Genomic DNA, 18,676 nt, shown 5'->3' with positions numbered 1-18,676 from the left:
AGGTATCAAAGTTTTTCTAACTAATGCAGCTGACTGTACCTGACCTCTACCATAATATTGTAGGTAAACAAAAAAAATAAGAAACTTGAATATTTTTTCCAAAAAATATCCCAAAAACACCGTGCTAATCCAATATGTAAATGTGCGTTTATTATTTTAAGGATATATTCATATTCATTTAAACCGCACATAAGAAGCGCATCCTAAATAACAGTATACATCGAAATCCACTCAAAACGCCGTCGGCCCCGAAAACACCTCAAACAGAGAAATATTCGCCTCTTAATCTTGAAAACAGCTGTGTAAAAGCGAACACTGCCTACCTGGGCTCCAAGTCTGCTAAGCAATGCCAGCACAGCTGTGTGTCGGCGGCATGGGTTTCGCACTGTAGGTATTCATTACCTATCTGCGTTTTAGGAAATATTTATTGCATCTTTTTTAAACTACGTTTATAATAAGTAATAAGTTTTAAGTGTTTCATTTTACACTACTGGGACTCACTAACCAAGAGAAAACGGATACCTAAAGTCGGAAAACTATTCAGACGACACAGCATTGAGCCGCCATTCCTTAGCAAACTTGAGGCACTGAATTTATTACTGTGTTATTTTTGTAACTGTGTTTGCTCTTCATACAAGAATGCTCAAGGTCATTGTTGTAAGTAAGGTAATAGGTAATCTTCATAAAGAATACCTACATAGGTATATACTTCACACACAAATAATGCAGGTTACAGCTTATAGTTAGACATACATTTTATTATATTGGTCTCCTCCTATAATAGAGGTTTTTGCCGTAAACTTGGCACATGGGTTAGACTAAGGCCCTGTTTCACAATGTCTGGTTAGTGGCTACCTGTGAGATAAAATACTTGCTGTCACTTTCTATTATTTTTTTTTGACAGTCACAGCATGTATTTTATCCCACAGGTAGCCACTAACCAGACATTGTGAAACAGGCCCTAATTTAAACTCACTACCGCAGCAGATCTGTCAAACATCTGACATTCTCAATAATCTGACTGTTTTATCCCACGCTGAAATCGTTTCGAGAATGGGAAGAGGAATGCTTTCAGTTTGGATAAAATAATCAGATTAGACCCACTAATATGAGCTTAATTATTATTGATTGATAATAGGTACTAATACGCTATGGTGGAATGGTACCTGCTGCCTCATCACCGCTGACACATTGGCAATCAATAATCCTTAAGCAGCAGTCGTTTATATGCCAAACATCTGTCAGATCTATACAAGTTACGTCAGCTATGTAGTACGGTAGCTATACCATTGAAGAAGTAATTGGTGAATACTAATCGTTGTACCATCTGGTTCTCGAAATGACCCTAGTGCCCAGCATAAATGAATTAATTAGGATCCAGTTCTACTTTTAGGGATTACATTTTGAATGTGCGTTAATGTTATTCTGGAAGATTTTCCTTCAATGGTATATTTTAACATTTTGAATTTTCTGGAGGATAGCATAGTTCAGCAAAAGTGGTCGTGCTTTCTCGCAAGGCCGTAGTTGTGCGTATGCTAGGGGATTGATTTTTATTTCCAATCGGTACTTTTGCCACTGAGTGTCTATGGAAGTTCCATCGTACCCTCTATTTAATATAAAAAAAACAAAACAATAACTAAACACTAACCCTGTTGTTCATAAAAAAGTTTTTAGCTATTGAACTGTTTTGTCACTCTCTGTCGACGACGACGTCTGTGTGATGGAACTTACAAACAAAATATCAATTTGGCTGCTTCGGACCATCATGGCTCAGTCAGTATACTTTGGAAGACTCTATCATGTATACTAGGGCTATACCTGCTAGCATAAATTTATTAAGGTATGTGTTTGTAATTGGTGCTGGTGGATGAACCCCTTGATGATTTATAACAATTTTTGTATACCCTTACACCACAACTACCTCACAATCATTTTTAAACTCAATCTCTTCCATCCAAAGCTTGTCTGGTAGAGATTGCTATAAGCAATAATGCAACCTATTTAACGGTTTTATTTTAGGTGAGTATAGACTACAATTTTTACTTGTAACAGAACCACTAGCCGCTCCTTGATATGTTCTAGTGTATCAACCTTTTACCAACTTTTTATCAAGCTTTTGCCTGTATTGTACCATTCATAAGAACGTTACGTTAGGCCCGGGTCTCCTATTACGCGCCGTAGATCGCGTCCTGCGTCTCGCCGTAGGCCGCGTTACGATGCTCACTACGTCTACGCGCCAACGTCGGCGTGTGAGGGAGACCGCATCAGTACATTTCTATAGTGAGCATCGTGACGCGGCTCACGGCGGCGCGACGCTGGACGCGACCTACAGCGAAAATAGGAGACCCAGGCCTTACACAGAAATGCTCGACAAAATGTGTATGGTCATATTTTTGATTTGGAAATTTTCATTCGTGGTGCAAAAATGTGTATAATTGATACTAAAATGGCGTCTCTCTTGTTTCAGTCGTGGTGGTGTGCGCGAATCCGAAGACAGTGAGGAACATAATGCTGGCTGCAGACGATCTCAACATGGTGTCGTCCGGAGAATACGTGTTCTTCAATATTGAGCTGTTTTCCAAGTAAGCAAGACACTAAATTGTTTGCTAAGGCTATGGTAATTTGGGTCCCACATTTTTTAAGTTTAATACTCACTGAATTAAAAGTGAAAACCATGTTTTTTTAAACCAATGAATACATACATATATAGGTACTACGTATTATGCTCTCGACTGTAATCTCCGAAGGGGTAGTCAGAGGTGACTCGCAAGCGAGGAATACTTAAACAATTATTTTTTTTTATTTTGGTTTTCGATCCGCTATTTTGATGTTTTTTTTTAATTCAGAATGAATATAAGTATACATATAGCTGGTTAAGGGTCTTTTTAATATTTTCGATTATTCGTAATTCATTTCTCATAAATTACTAAGGTCCCTTACTCCAATTATATCCTCATTTGATAACCCAATAATAGTTTATTTTACGTACCTACCTACAGTAAAGTTGATAAGTAATGTTTATTTTAGTATTTAGAGTTTAAAAAACAATCATTTAAAAAAAGAGCTTTAAACAATTAAGTGTTTTTTTGTTGTTGTTATAAATTCATGTTCTCTGTTCATAATTATTTTATTATAATGTTGAAATAATCGATCTTTTACGGTAAGTTAGTGAACCAAACCCGCGGAACAATATCTCTGATAACTGTTAAAAGTGCTGTTGCGTGTATCTGTCGTATAATTTTACGTTTTAATTAAAATACTTATTGCTCCATTTCATAGTACTATTTCAATTATCATTTATAGTTATTACGCCTCCCACACTTATTATTCCAAAGGTAATTAAGTACTCAAAGTAATGCCTATATTTTGTGTCTTTTATCAATTAAGTTAGTAATAATGTATTAAAGGTAGTAGTAAGTATTGTATTAAAATTATCCCGATATCGAAAGTAGCCTAGTAAATTGACTTCTAATTAACGTTACATCCTTTTATTAAATTAAAGTTACAGCTCTTTCACATTCAGAAACAGTCAATATCTCTCCACTGTCCATTCCATTCTATCTAGGTAATCATTTTGAAAAAAATTAAAATAAAAGCTCATGGTTGTAATTACATAGTTTCCTTATGGTCCATCTTTCCAGGAACTATGAAAATGATATTGAAATGTTCATTTCACTGTTCAAATTTCAGTCTTAACATGCTTTGAAGTAAGACTGATTTAATTGCCAAAGTGCTATGCTTTGGGAGTCTCTGAGTGTCCTTTGAATTAATTATCGCTTTGACAATGTCCCGTGCGCTGCAACTCATTCAGACTGAGTCTATAGGTGTATCCGATCTCTTGCGAATTTCGTTGCAAGTAGTAATTAATTAATCAAATGCTCCTTTTACTGTCTTCTATGATAACATGATAATCCTTTTTTTAAATTATTTTCTTTCCTAAGTCTTTATGTCTGTGCTTTTTGAAGACCGTTTATTATTATTGTCATTATTTTCTTTCCCCTGCTCAAGGAAAATCTGCACACAGACGCCTGCAATGATGTTTCAGTATTGTTGATAGCTAACAAACAATAACTTATATTGTATGACTACGTTAATTATTACCTAAAAATAACTTGTATGGTAGATTAAAATCGTATCACACATAAATCTTTGAAGGCTTACTCGTATGTGCTGTTGTATATTGTTAAATATGTGCCCAAATGTGTTTGTTAATAAATAAAAATAAATGGTGGTACTCCTGAAAATTCATGATTCTGGTCTGAAATAAAATTATATTCTATTCTATTCTATAATTACTTATTAATACTTACTTATGTGGACTAGGCCTAAACCCTTCCTTCACTGGAAGGAGACCCGTGCCCCAGCAGTGGGGACGTAATGGGTCGTGATGATGACTTACTTATGTTATTATTATTTTTTGGTGTGTGGTGCTAGACACCGAATTAATACTTTTTATCTTTTATCAAATTCGTCAAGTAAGATTAACCCGTCTCCCGGAAGTCTATTCTCCTCAAGAGACCCTAATTTGAGCCTTCTCTCCTCTCCAGTCTAGCGTCAGCGTCATCCAAAGAGCCGTGGAAAGTGGAAGGAGATACCTTCGAGATGAATGAGAAAGCGAGACGGGCGTACAGCGCCGTCCTCACCGTCACGAGCCCCGCGCCGGAGAAGGAAGAATATCTGGAGTTTTCTGATCAGGTAATAATTTACCATGGCCTTTTAGAGGGTGGATTTTTATCATCATCATCATCAGCCTATGTCAACCCACTGCAGGGTATAGGCCTCCTCCATGTTATGCCAAGTCCTACGGTCCTGTGCATCCAGCATGTGTGTCTCATCCAGTTTGGTCCAGTCACTCTCCTAATGTCATCGGACCAACGGGTCGGCGGTCTACCGACTGATCGCCGTCCCTCCGGATTTTTATCAGTACCGTAAATTCAGCCAAAAAACGCACAAATAAAACGTTTACACTGACAAAGAAGAATCTTTAGATTCCCATTAGATTTTCTGATATAGTGTATAAGATATGATATGTATGTAGCAATCACAAACAATTCTTGTCGATTTGCAGTTCGATTTCATTGCTTGTAAATACGGTTGCAGCTCTCCTAGCGTTCAGTAGCGAGACTAAACAAATCATACGTTTATCGTTTCTTGGATTTGAATCTGAGAGAATTCTAAAAATAGCCATAAAGAGTCGATTTGTCAATAACACTAAATCCACCCATGTTTGTACAGCAGCGTACCTTTCCTTAACAAAACAATAAATTTCCAGGTCAAAGAACTAGCAGCTACAAAATACAACTACACTTTTGGCAAAGACGAAGTGGTGTCGACGTTTGTTGCGGCGTTCTACGACGCGGTTCTGCTCTATGCGCTTGCGCTTAACGACACGTTACGCCAGTCTGATGACCCCAGAGGACCACTAGATGGCGCTGCTATCATTCGGAACATGTGGAATCGAACTTTTCAAGGTACAATTACTGACAAACTTTTGAACTTCTTTTATCAAATCTATTTGAACACCATAAAACTCTACTTACAATTTAAATAAACGCATATATGGCGGTATTATCACAAAAAGCAATCACTTCCAGACAACCATTAATTTAAAGAAAATGTTAAGTAGATTAAAAGGTATTTTTTTCTTGAAATGCAAAGTTGCAGTTGAATGCTTTGACTTAGATTCGATTTATTTTATCATCATCATTTATATCCGCAATAGTTTAATAGTGGATATAGTCTAACTGGATTAAGCCGCCGCCGTTTTAGTTCCCTAAAATTTAATTCTTGATCTGATAAAATAAAAAATAAAGATGAAAGTTAGGTCTTTATAATCTGGGTGCTTGTTTGGTCTCCTTTATAATTTATATTAAGTAAGATCACCATAGTATAAATAAGTTTTCGTACTGAATACCTACACTTTCCTACAAATCATATATTATGTAAATGTAGTCATTTAATAAGCATGAAAATGATCTATTCGTGGAATTGGATCCGGACCTCTTGGTTCACAGAAATGCTGTTGAGAGGGTTTTCAAACTATGTATGTTACATATTTATTAATTTTATTTCAGGAATAACTGGAGAAGTAGTTATGGATGAAAATGGGGACAGAGTAGCGTCGTACTCGCTTCTGGACATGAATTCCAAAACTAGCCAATTTGAGGTGAGTGACTTTTTCCATTCAAAATTTAACACACTTTATTCATAGAATTTATGCAGGTACAAAGGGCTTTAAGTTAATTGAGAGTTTCGTAAATGTTTACAAAGCCGTTTTAAAAATTACGGTTCTATTAATACAGGGAGTAAATAATAATATCTATTTTCACACTTAACCTCTAGAGACCTCAAATTTCTCAACTTTCAGTTTTCGGCTGCTGCAAACTTAACTTTGTCTGAGCCCTTAGCAGAAATTTTCATCGTGAACGTGAAGTACAATTCATCGTGTAATTTTGTATGAAAATACAGCGCCCCTGGCGGTCGGTACCAGAAATAAAATTTATAAAAAATTATGCTACGGGTTCTGAACCCTGTCGTGGGTCTCCACATTTATGTCGTCGTATGAAGTCTCTGGGTCTCTAGAGGTTTAAAGTGTTATTTTTCAGTAGTAAGGATTCCGTTTTTCACTGACTTACCAGCTCAAGTTTACTATAAAAAAAGCTTATTAACCATGTAATATAACGAAGAATGCCCAATGATTAATGCGTTCATTAAATAAAGTGATGCGACATCTTTCATGGGCAAGACGCTTCGGGTGTCAACATCATTATCCAGTATGTAGCTTGTAGTTACCGATTTATCACATTATAATATATTCCATCTTTGTTTACTAGTATGGCAAACAAGTATAGTTCATAAGGCAATAAAATTGTCTACATAATTAAAAAGTGAATTAAAAAAGTGAAGTTAAGATACAAACTTACACTTTCTGCACTCAGAATGGAAAAATAAAAATCCTAGAAATATTCATAATCGTATGCTGAAATGTGCCTCAAAAGCTAATTAGCCTAAGAAAAGTATGTGGTGTTTCAGATGCTAGAAAACCCTCTATATCTCCAGTTTTCTGTTGGTCCACTATTTACGGGACACATTATACAGGGTGGAAATATAAACTTTGTTGGTCACGTGAATTTTTACGGAGATATTATGGAGAATGAATTTTTTTTTTCGGGAATTTTGACATTCAGATTTCATTTTCGGGCTTAGAGATAACATGCTACACACGTAGGTTTCGGCTTAGTACCTATACCCTTTTTGCAACATCTGTATAATGAATAATAATAAACACGACACACGTAGTTATAGTTATATTTAAATTTTATTTTACTTAGTTATTTAAGTTATTTTAGTTTGGTTTTTACTTACTATTCATTTTCTAACGTATGATTTGTATCTTAAATGCTAACCAAATATACTACTTTCACCCTAATCTTACTCAAAATGTTGATAACAAGCCACCTGTTCTCAAATGTTACAGTCTGCCTACTGGTTACTCACGGCACAGGCTTAGCCTAGTGTGAGAACCCCAGCTACCATAGTTTTTTTAATCTGGTCCAAATAATTTTATAACTGTTTTTTATATTCATTAAGATAACCTGTGTAAATTTTTTGGTTTAATAAACATTTTTTAATTTATTTATTTTTTTACATAAGTACACACAGACAAAACACTGTCCCGCGCGATAAGTGACTAACTGTTAGATTATCTTACAAATCCTTTGACAATATGGGACGTATCCCTCGTTGAAATCTAGCACAATGCCTACCTCATCAATACGGCTCCCGTTCTGACACATTCGGCTCCGAGCCTCGAAGCCTTCACATTCAACGCCTTTACAAATCACCAGGTCCATATCATAGGCGTCACAAAGGATTTATTGGAGCATGGCTCTACCTCGAAAAGGAGGTAGATACTGGATAGGGTGGGATTTAATCAGTGACCGTATGTCATATAGTAAGTGCTATATGACATACGGTCACTGATAAAAATAGGCTAGTAATATATTCCGATTTTACCGTTAAACTTCAGTCGTGGTGCGCTGGTCACTCTTTTCGCTATAGTAAAAAAGTCACGTGATCAACAAAGTTTGTATAAATAATATTTGAATATACCTAATAGCCCTCCAAAACTTTTTCGTAAGCTCGATTAACCACTCTTAGGGGGGAAATCCATCGACCACGTTGCCAGACCTGTCCAATAAGTCGTACCTTTAACAGAACGTAAACTTTAATTTATTTAACTGCTTTATGACTCAATAAATTGTATTAAATGGAGACAAGCGGGCTTAGGGAAGACAAACTGTAGTAAAATGAGGAGAAACGATGATGGAAAATTATAGTTAGGCGTCGTAGAAAAATAAAATATGCATGAAAAACTAACTGAAATGAGAGCGGTGGTAGCTCAGTCGGCTGCGTCCGCTTCTCACGCCAGAGATGCGGGTTCGAATCCCGGCGTTTACATGTGCCAATGAGTTCTTTGTTATTTCATTACAACGTATACCATCGTTGTTACGGTGAAGGAAAACCTTTAGAACATCTAAATATATTATTTGGACCCACCAACCCGCAGTGGACCGTCGTGGTGGAAAATGGTCCAAGCTTAGGAAGGCTGCTAGATAAAAATAGAATAGAACTACCTAAATGAAAATACTACCAAGAAAGAAGATAAAATGCAAAAATGCATCAATAAATACTGAGAATTTCTGTGGTAAAACCCGTTAGAGGCGTGTTTTGAAACTATACAAGGCCAGAACGCACCCATAGTGTACTAGCACTGTATAGTTTCAAGTGAAAAAAATAAATATTTTACTTGAAAATATACACGATTTGTTCGTACTAATCGCGTATACTTTCAAGTTGGGATTTACTGAATCGTACTTGAAAATATACATTGCTATTACGCATATTGCTTGATTGGCGTACTTGTCGCATATAATTTATACCTGCATGCTGATTCTAATTTACTTAACTATTTTGGTAAATGTAAATGACTACAATTGACTTGTTCTGCCTGTCATACCTATAAAATGATAATAAATGAAGATGAACAAGCTCTAATTTGATTGATAAATTGATATTTATAGCAATCATACTTGCAAGTAAGCATACGTATAACGTTACACTACTAATATCTTATTATTTAAATGAATTAAGAGTAATACCTACTACATTCCTGAACGGATAAGACTAGCTTAATGACGCCGTCGGCAATATTAAAGTGCATTTAACAGCGCATCAAAATATTATTATAACCAACTAAAATAGTACATTTTGATCAAATTTTAAATTTAATGGTTTAAAAAAATTAGGGTCATTTGGTGTTGACTTTTTGCTACTTGGACTTATTCATTGCTCGTGAGTGTAGTAGGTATGTAGGTAGGTAGGACACAACACACACACACATACACACACACACGCGCGCACAGACACCCACACACTGGTTATAAAATTAATTTAAATTATTATTTGATTTTGTGTTATACAGATTTATATCTAGTTCGGAAAACAGTGCTCAATATATTGTTATACAATATATGTTTTTGGTGAAATAAATTTTTTGAAATAGACATATTTTTCATCAAGTTTTGAATTCACCGTAATTTTATTTTATGAATTGTTCTACACCCTCTTATGAGATAATTTTTACTATTAACAACAGTTCTACCGTTTAATATCAATTTACTTTTTAACTTACGGTGTAAACAAAAAACACGTTACGAAATTAATGCCAAGTGCGGAATGATGATGCAATGTTTAGAAAGCAATAGATTTATTACTATTTCGCATGAAAGAAAGAGAGAGCAACAATTCAAAAGGGCTACCTGGTAACTAATCACGTATAGTTTCAAGTGCTCGCATTGCCGCTTGGCGCTTGAAAATATACACGATTAGTACGCAGTGGTAACTGCTGCAGTATATTTTCAAGCCATAATTTTGGCCCAACTTACTTGAAAATATACGCGATTAGTGCGTAATGGCCTTGTATACTTTCAAGTAAATCATGGCACCATTTTAATTTGAAAATATACGCGAGCAGTCCCAACCTCTGCGTTCTGGCCTTGTATAGTTTCAAAACACGCCCGTTAGAGAATGTTGATTTTCCGATATTCCAATCAACTAAATTAGTTTTTCCTTGTTACTGATGTTGTCGTCACAAAAAAAAACTCGAAACTAGCCTCAATTTACGTTACAAAACTCTGTTCTAGAAATTCAATTTACACGCAAAATTCATGGGCTTTATCACCTTCAAATTTAAAGCTGAAAATCTTCAAATTTATATCCCGCCGTCTCGGCTCATTTCGTTTGGCCATAGAGAGACGTTCATAAATAAAATGAGTGATATTGTTGATGAGACCATTCACTCCGCGGTTGTTATCACTGTATTATAAGAAGGCTCGTGAACTGTTGTTTAGGGCTCTTCTTAAATGAACGTTCATCTGAAAAATTCACTAATACCACGGAGCCTACGTTTTTGAGATCTAAAGTGAAATAACAAAAGCTAGTATCCTGACAAAACTTTTATGAGATAGTCACAATCAGTCCAACCATTTTTTGTGGATTACCAGGACATTCACTTCTGGTGTCTGACCACATAAAATAAACAGATTCAACTACATATGTACCTGTTCACTAATAAATATTTTCCCTCTTTTTTGTAGCATAACATTGTAACTCAGTTGGTCTAACTAGAAAGCATTAAATGACCGGAAATTCACAGGGCTTGATCGAGAGGAAGCTAAGAACTTTAACCTTTAACCACTTTAACCCAGCTCTAATCGGTTTACCGTCATACATCATAGGCCTAATGAGGAAATCTGCCCGCAACGGCATATAGGTAATATGTAGAGCTAGATAAATAGCATTAGGTACATAAACATGGCCATAGGCGTCTCACAAAGTGCGCTTTGAAGGTAAGCGCCACCTTAAGACATCGTTCTGTTAGGAGACCGACCCCAGTTGCCTTTTTAAAAAAAAACTACGATTAACTCCTAAACACTATTTATTCCTTTAAACTGCACAACACAACAATCACCCTAAAACCGACTTCCGAGTTACGGAGCGGGAGGAGTTCCGCTTCTCGCGAGGACCAGATTCTAACTGTTTATTCCAAGTACAATGAATGAAAGTAAAGTATGACATCACATGTGTCTTACCATGTGCATGCCTGCATGGAAATATACCAAAGCTGCATCAGCAGTAATTACTAAGAGATAAGGGTTGTAACAGCTCCCCCTTTTTGACGAAGCTTTATCCCTTTAAGATGAAGCGAAGTCTCTAATTCAGAGATTGCAAAGTATAAGATTATCGAAATGCAACTTGGAAGTCGTTTACAAAAATAGCAAATTATAAAAATAGAAAATAATCAAAAGACATTATTACAAACTAGAAATTAAGATTCCTCCTAGAAGAGGAATTCACAAAGTCAACTCTGTTAAGATCATTATAAGATTTATAAGTTGTATTAGCAATTGGTAGAGATTGAACAGATTTCTTTTCATCATCAGATGTGGATACTTCTTGCATTTCAAAAGAGGTTGACATTTTAGATTTATGTTTAACAAGTTTCTTATTGTTGCATTGATTGAAGATCTGAATACAACATCCAGATGAATTACTAGAACTGCGACATTGTAAATATTTATAAAGTTTATACAGGATGAACAAAATTATAGTAGGTACTAAAATATAAGTAAGGGTAGAATAATAAGGAGCGTATTTAATAAAATGGGATTGTTCCTGTATTTTATTTAGTTCTAGTTCTAAATTATCCATTTTATGACTTGAATATTTTAAAGAATCTAAGTTAATATTACTCAAAGAGATTGGGGTTAATAAGGGCAACGTTTTATTAAATATCTCCTTCTTACAACAGTCATCAGTAGTAATATCAAAAGTAATATCTAAAGGAGATTTCATAACAAATGAATAAGTACTAGTTGGTATAAGCTGAATCGTTTTAGAAAAACCAATACAATTATCTGTAAGTTGAACAGTTCCTGTACCAACTATAGAATAGTCATTAATGTCGTCATCACATTTAATAGTAAGTTTACATATGTCGGACTGTACATAAATCCAATTATTATTTCTAAGCTTTTGCCAAATATCAATATTACCATATAAAAGTTTAGAATTACATTCACGAGGTAGTGACAAGGATACCTCCGTTAATAACCTAGATTCGCAGCTAGGGTTGCTTAAAGTAGAAAATAAAGAAGTAAGTTCACATATAGAATAATTATTACTAACAATCTTACAAGTACTTAAGTTGTCCAACATAGCATAATGTAGTCTATCGTCACTAAGGGCGATATAAGCATTAAAAGGTTGTATAAGAGCAAAGGTTTGTATATGTGAGTCATCATGAGGCGTCGGCAAAGGTATGTTTTTATAAACAATGAACTTATCAGCTGTTATTAAAGGGATTTGAAGAATAAAGACGATCTTATTTTTATAGTAATAAGAGCTAAGCTGTGACACATCTATTAAAGAATGAATAGTATCTATATTTAATTCGACAGGGAAGTCTAAACGCTTTTTTAATTGGTTGCTATGCGTAGATAACTCGTTGAACAAACTTAAGGGACTAATTACACTAGGGTGCAATATATTTATCTTAGAAAATAGAATAGCGTTTAGCGTAGTATCTAACAGATTAGAAATCGATAATAACGAACTTTCTATTATATTTAGTAAACTATTTATCCTAGAAATATAGTATAAAACGTCATCTGTTTGTTTTATCTCAAACAATATCTCATTCATATTATTAATTTGGGCATTAAGTTTTATCTCGTTTTGATTAAGTTTATAGATAGTAGAGTTGAAGTTATTTATTGTAGACTTTACAATATGAATATTATCTTTCATTAAGTGAAATAGTTCGGTTTCGCTTTTTTGGCAAGATTCAATAGCGTCATCATATTTTCGTGCATCATCTGCATCTAATGTACCGAAAAAGAACTTTAGTATTTCGCCACCGAACTCTAAGGACCTTTTGACCTTGGTTGGTGTTTTGTTTGATATTAAGTGTGATAAGGATTGTAATTTGATATAATTGGTTTGCAATAAAACATCAAGTGGACTTGAGACATCCTTACATTGGATTAACTGTTGAGAGTGAATCTTATCACAAAGACTTTCAGTTTTACGTAATAAAATTTCAGTGTTTTCAAGATAAGGTTCTAACGAGATTAAATCTATGTGTGTAATTACTTTCCAATAGTCATTATAAAAATGTATATTAGTAGTAGGTTCAAAGTAAATTCCGGGACTATGAACTATAGGAGTAATCTTGGAGTCCGCGTAGATTTCAGTGCACAATGCTCTGAAAATAATAAAATAGAAAAGTGTAAACGTTGTATAATTGTATATTAGTGTATAAAAAGTGTATAAGTTAGGAAGAGGCTGGTTTGATTTCATTTGTATGATGCTTACTATGTTTGCGGCCTATCTGTAAGGTCACGTTGTGCTTATTATGCACTTTTATAATTTTATAGGGGCCTTTCCATATTGGTGAAAGAGCTTTACGTAGGCGGTGATGGTGTTTCAGATAAACCATGTCACCTGTTTTATATTTTACTTCGCGAGAATTTGCATCATAGTATTGTTTAGATCGCTCTTTACTATTTAAAATATTTTGAATAGCTTTTTCTCGGCTGAAACGCATCCTATACTGAAGAGCGCGTATGTATTCGGCGTAAGTAGTATTATTATTAGTTTCGTATAATGAATTTGGAATGTTAGGTTTATAACCATATAATAATTCGTATGGGGTGAATTCAGTGGTACAGTGAGGGGTAGTATTATAAGCTAATATAGCTGTGAATAGATAGCAATGCCAATCGTTTTGATTTTCGTTGACGAAGGACTTTAGGTATTCTTTCATTGTGGCATGAGACCGTTCTAGAGCTCCATTTGTTTGGGGATGGTATGGAGTTGTAAATAATGCTTTTATTTTAAGAATTTCGGTCAGCTGTTTGAATAAATCAGAGGTAAAGCATGTACCTAAGTCTGTTAAGACAGTTTTTGGAAAACCGAATAAAGACATGAAATGTACTAGATTTCGTGCAATTTCTTCACTAGTAGCTGTTACCATAGGGTAAGCACTTGAAAATTTAGTAAGGTCATCTTGCAGGGTTAAGATAAACTTGAATTTTTGGAAACCCGCTTCGGGTAATGGACCAACGATGTCCAGAGCTAATCGCTCAAATGGTTTTGTGGAAGTAGAAGTTATCTCCATGGGAGCTTTATTTGATTTTCTAAGCGGTTTATTAATTTGGCAGAGCTTGCATTTTTTAACATAGTTTTCAATATCTGTGCGCATACATTTCCAATAGTAAGCGGCTTTAATGCGATTAAACATTCTTTTTGACCCTGGGTGACCAGCGATAGTAGAATCGTGGTTTTCTTTTAATATTTTCGGGACCTCGACAGGTGTCGGGTAGATAAGTTGATTTTTGTAAATATGAATTTTTATTTTAGTATCATGAAAGATGTATGCAATCATATTATATATTTTAGTATAGTTCAGTTTTGAGAAAGGGTCAGTGAAATCAGAGAGTGCAAGGTCAGTGATATCTGGATTATCTGTTAATAGTTGATCTCTGAGTTTAATTAGTAAATTGTAAATGTCCTTGAACTTTGTTTCTTCGTAGTGGTGAACTTTCGTGAATAGAAAATAGTAATTTTTATTGTTATCATTGACGCAGCGAATAGTGAACGGTTCTCGTTCAGAGTTAAGAAGCTCGGTAGAATTATCGAGTTGAGATAAGATTTCTTCACAGTGTGGTAAAGAAAAGTCGAAGTCTAAAGAGACAGGACATGCGATATTATTTATCTTTGATAAGTGAAGGCCTTGGGTATGCTCTTCAATTACTGTGTTTGGGGTTGGAATTTTGTTCGTGAATTGATCCTTGAAATATTTTTCATAGGAGAAATGAGTCAAGTTAGAAACATCAATGGTGTTAACAGGACAGCGGGAAAGCGCGTCGGCATTTGAATTAAGGCGGCCTTGTTTATAAACAATTTCGTAGTCATATTCCTCGAGTTTTAGGCGCCATCTTATTAATCTGCTGCCTGGGTCTTTTACATTAAAAAGCCATACTAAGGGCCTGTGATCGGTAACGATCTTAAATTTCCTACCAAAAAGATAGGGGCGGAAGGTTCTAACAGCGAAAATTATAGCAAGGAGTTCCTTCTCCGTGGTGGAGTAATTACCTTCCGGTTTATTAAGCGTCCTTGAGGCGTAGGCGACTGGCTTATCTTTTCCAATCTCGCCTTGGGAGAGGACAGCACCAACGGCATAGTTACTGGCATCGGTTGTAATCACAAAAGGTGCCGAAAAATCAGGGTATTGAAGCAGAGGAGCCGTGGTAAGTTTTTCTTTAAGAATTTGGAAAGCAGTGTCTTGTTCTGATGACCATTCAAATGGAACATCCTTTTTAAGTAATGCAGTGAGAGGCTTAGTAAGTTTGGAGAAATTTTCGATAAAGCGGCGGTAATAACCGACCAATCCCAAGAATGATTTTATTTGTTTTACATTAGTAGGTTTAGGAAATTCAGTGACTGCTTTGACTTTATCAGGATTCGGAGAAACACCTTTATCGGTGATGATATGGCCTAGATAGGCTACTTCGCGCCTTAAGAATTCGCACTTGTCAGGCTGAAGCTTAAGGTTGAATTTTCGAAGGCGGTCAAATACGAGGGTTAGTTTTGACATGTGGGACTCAAGGTCATGCGAGTAAATAATACAATCGTCGAGATAGACATAACAGTGTAAGCCTTGTAGGCCTGAAAGGGCTGTATTCATGAGTCTTTGAAAGGTAGTAGGGGCGTTTTTTAACCCAAAGGGCATCCTGGTGAATTCGTAGTGTCCAGAGACGCTTGAATTTGTGCTGACTGTGAATCCAGTTTTTGGTGCGTCCTTGGAACTCATTAAAACCATATTATTGTATACATTCTTGCTTTATATATTATGTGTATGTTTTTATGATTGTTATTATATTATCCAGTATTGGTATTTAAGTATAAAATTTATGTATAACCGTATACCTATATACAATATATATATTTCTTTTTTATAAAAGTAGGTCAAATGACAGTCACTCTAGGACGCGACTGAAAACCAGTGCCGCGTCAGGTGGGTGGATGCCACCTCATCTGTAGCGGTGTAAGCTGAGGCGCGGGCCTTTTCGGTGCTGGACAACTCACACCATTATATATATTATTAATTTTTTAATTATTCTTAATGTTCTTTTGTTTGTTTGTTTTCACTTTTAATTTCGTTTTTTTTTGTTTTATTTTTTTTTTGTGTACTTACTTATGTTATTATAATTTTTTGGTGTGTGGTGCTAGACACCGAATAAATACTTTTTATCTTTATCTTATCTTTTATCTAAAATTTGGTGAAAGCCACTTGCAAGGTCAAGTGTGCTGAAATATTTTGAATGACCTAACTGGTCGAGGATATCAGTGATAAGAGGCAGTGGGTAACTCTCAGAAACAGTGACATCGTTTAAACGACGATAATCAATTACGATTCTCCACTTTCGTTTGCCAGAAGCGTCAATTTTCTTAGGAACTACCCATACTGGGGCACTCCATGGTGAAACAGAGGGACGGATTATATTTTGATCGAGCATTTTACGAATCTGCGAATCTACTTCCTCCTTGTGGCATTCAGGGAAGCGATATGACTTTACATGAATCGGCGGTGCGTCGCCTGAATTAATAGTGTGCTCGATTGCATTAGTATAAGACAGAGGTTCGCCTTCTATATGAAAAATATCAGTGTATTGAGAGCAGCATTCAAAAAGAGCTTTCTTTTCTTCGTGATTTAAATGAGAGCATCGAATAGAATTTAGTACTTGTTTAACGCGATCGGATTTAGTAGAAGTAGTAGAATTTATTTGGTGACAAAAATTAGTGTCGAATTGTTCGCGTTCAATAGGTGTCAATTCTACGGAATAATCTTTGACTTCAATGTCTGAGTTAGTAGTGTTGAGAATAGAGATGTTTATTTTATTGTTTGGCTTGATAGAGACTATGCAATTAGCGACATAAACACCTTCGCATAAGGTATGGTCTAAGACCAGAGCTTCGTTGTTTTGATAAAGCTCGGGCTTGTAATTTGATACAGCGCACTCGATAACAGCCTCGGCTCGGGCCGGGATAATGTAAGTAGGTTGATTATAAACAATTGGGATTGAGTCACCGTTTATGGATAATAATTTTGACTGATAGTCAATGTTTGCTTTAAAGTAGCTAAAGAAATCGCTACCTATGATACCATCGTAGTGCGTCATATTGACGTCATCATTAGTGACGTGAAATTTATAATTCAGTGATTGATCCGAGATGGTGAATTCCATCTGGAATGTACCTAATGTTTCGATGATTAAATCAGAGTCGGTGATGCCTTTTATGTTTACTTTTTCCGTAGAAAGGTCTGGCGTTTCGCGCAGACTTGAATTTTTGACTATGCATATAGTAGCACCCGTATCAATTAGAAAACAGAGGGGTTCCGTAGATTGATTTGTTTGTATGTAAACGTGAGGTAAAGATACCTTTTTGTTATAATCATCAGTGTACTCAAATAAAATAGTAGAATCAGTGGATTTAGTATTTTTAGGTATTTTAACCTGTTTAGGCTTATCACAAAGCACAGTTATGTTTTTCGCGTTTTGTTTCGCGGAACTCAGCTCATTGGACTGAGGTGTAGATTTAGTAAAGTTAGTATTATTATTTTGTGACGTAGCAGAAGAACTCGCACTTTGACGAGATGTAGAATTCAGTGAGAAATTAGTAAATTCAGTGGGACTCGAGTTTTCACGAGATGTATTTTTTAAATTAGTGTGACTCAACATATCTTTGTTAGGTAGTTGAGATGAACTCTGGTTTTCCAGAGATGTAGAACTCCGCTTCGGCAGAGGTGGACTCATCATGTCTTTATTTGGCATGTGAGGTGGACTCTGGTTTTCCAGAGGTGGACTCTGTTGTAACAGAGGTGGACTCATCATGTCTTTATTTGGCATGTGAGGTGGACTCTGGTTTTCCAGAGGTGGACTCTGTTGTAACAGAGGTGGACTCAGCGTTTTATTATTATTAAAATGCAGTGAATTCAGTGGACGCTGAGGTGAACTCGGTCTTGGCCGAGATGTATTTTCATTATAAAAATTAGTAGAACTCGTGTCATTTTTAGACAGAGGTGTATGACTCAGCAATTTATTTTTATTAAAAATCAGTGAATTCAGTGATTGCTGAGATGTAGAACTCGGTATCTCGGACCGAGATGTATTTATGAATTTAGTAGATTTTTGTGTGCCGTTTGAGAGATGTGATTCCGGTAGGCACTGACCCGAAATCTTTACTGGTTTAAATTATCATTTTGAACGTCGCAGAATTTTACATGCGCGGATTTAGAAGAAGGGCTCGGCGTATTAGCCTGGCCTTGAGTGTTAGAATTTTGGCGGTTACGATATTGGAGTTTACGACACTCCTGAATTGTGTGACCTAAATTTTTGCAATAGTGACATTTTTTAGGACCTGAAAGAGAATTTTGGTTAGTGGTCACATTATATGAATTATGAAATTGCTGAGGTTTCCTATTCCTACTGAAACACTCAGATGAAGTGTGCCCTGTTTTATGACATAGGGAGCACTGTTTGGGGGATTT

General features: G+C 35.6%; 1 protein-coding gene across 6 annotated transcripts in view; it reads left to right on the top strand.

Moving 5' to 3' along the window:
• The window catches only part of LOC105389255 (atrial natriuretic peptide receptor 1), a 195,650-nt gene that overhangs the window by 124,781 nt on the left and 52,193 nt on the right, over positions 1 to 18,676 (top strand). For all 6 annotated transcript variants that reach the window (XM_048622101.1, XM_048622102.1, XM_048622103.1 and 3 more), the window contains 4 exons: positions 2,468 to 2,582; positions 4,548 to 4,695; positions 5,273 to 5,471; positions 6,075 to 6,166. In XM_048622101.1, coding sequence (XP_048478058.1) covers positions 2,468 to 2,582; positions 4,548 to 4,695; positions 5,273 to 5,471; positions 6,075 to 6,166 — 554 coding nt within the window. The remainder of the gene's footprint in view (positions 1 to 2,467; positions 2,583 to 4,547; positions 4,696 to 5,272; positions 5,472 to 6,074; positions 6,167 to 18,676) is intronic.

The sequence above is a fragment of the Plutella xylostella genome, chromosome 7 (assembly GCF_932276165.1).
Source record: "Plutella xylostella chromosome 7, ilPluXylo3.1, whole genome shotgun sequence".
Classification (NCBI taxonomy): Eukaryota; Metazoa; Arthropoda; class Insecta; order Lepidoptera; family Plutellidae; genus Plutella; species Plutella xylostella.
The sequence above is the reverse complement of the archived record's forward strand: the minus strand, read 5'-3'. Positions and strand labels throughout refer to the sequence as shown.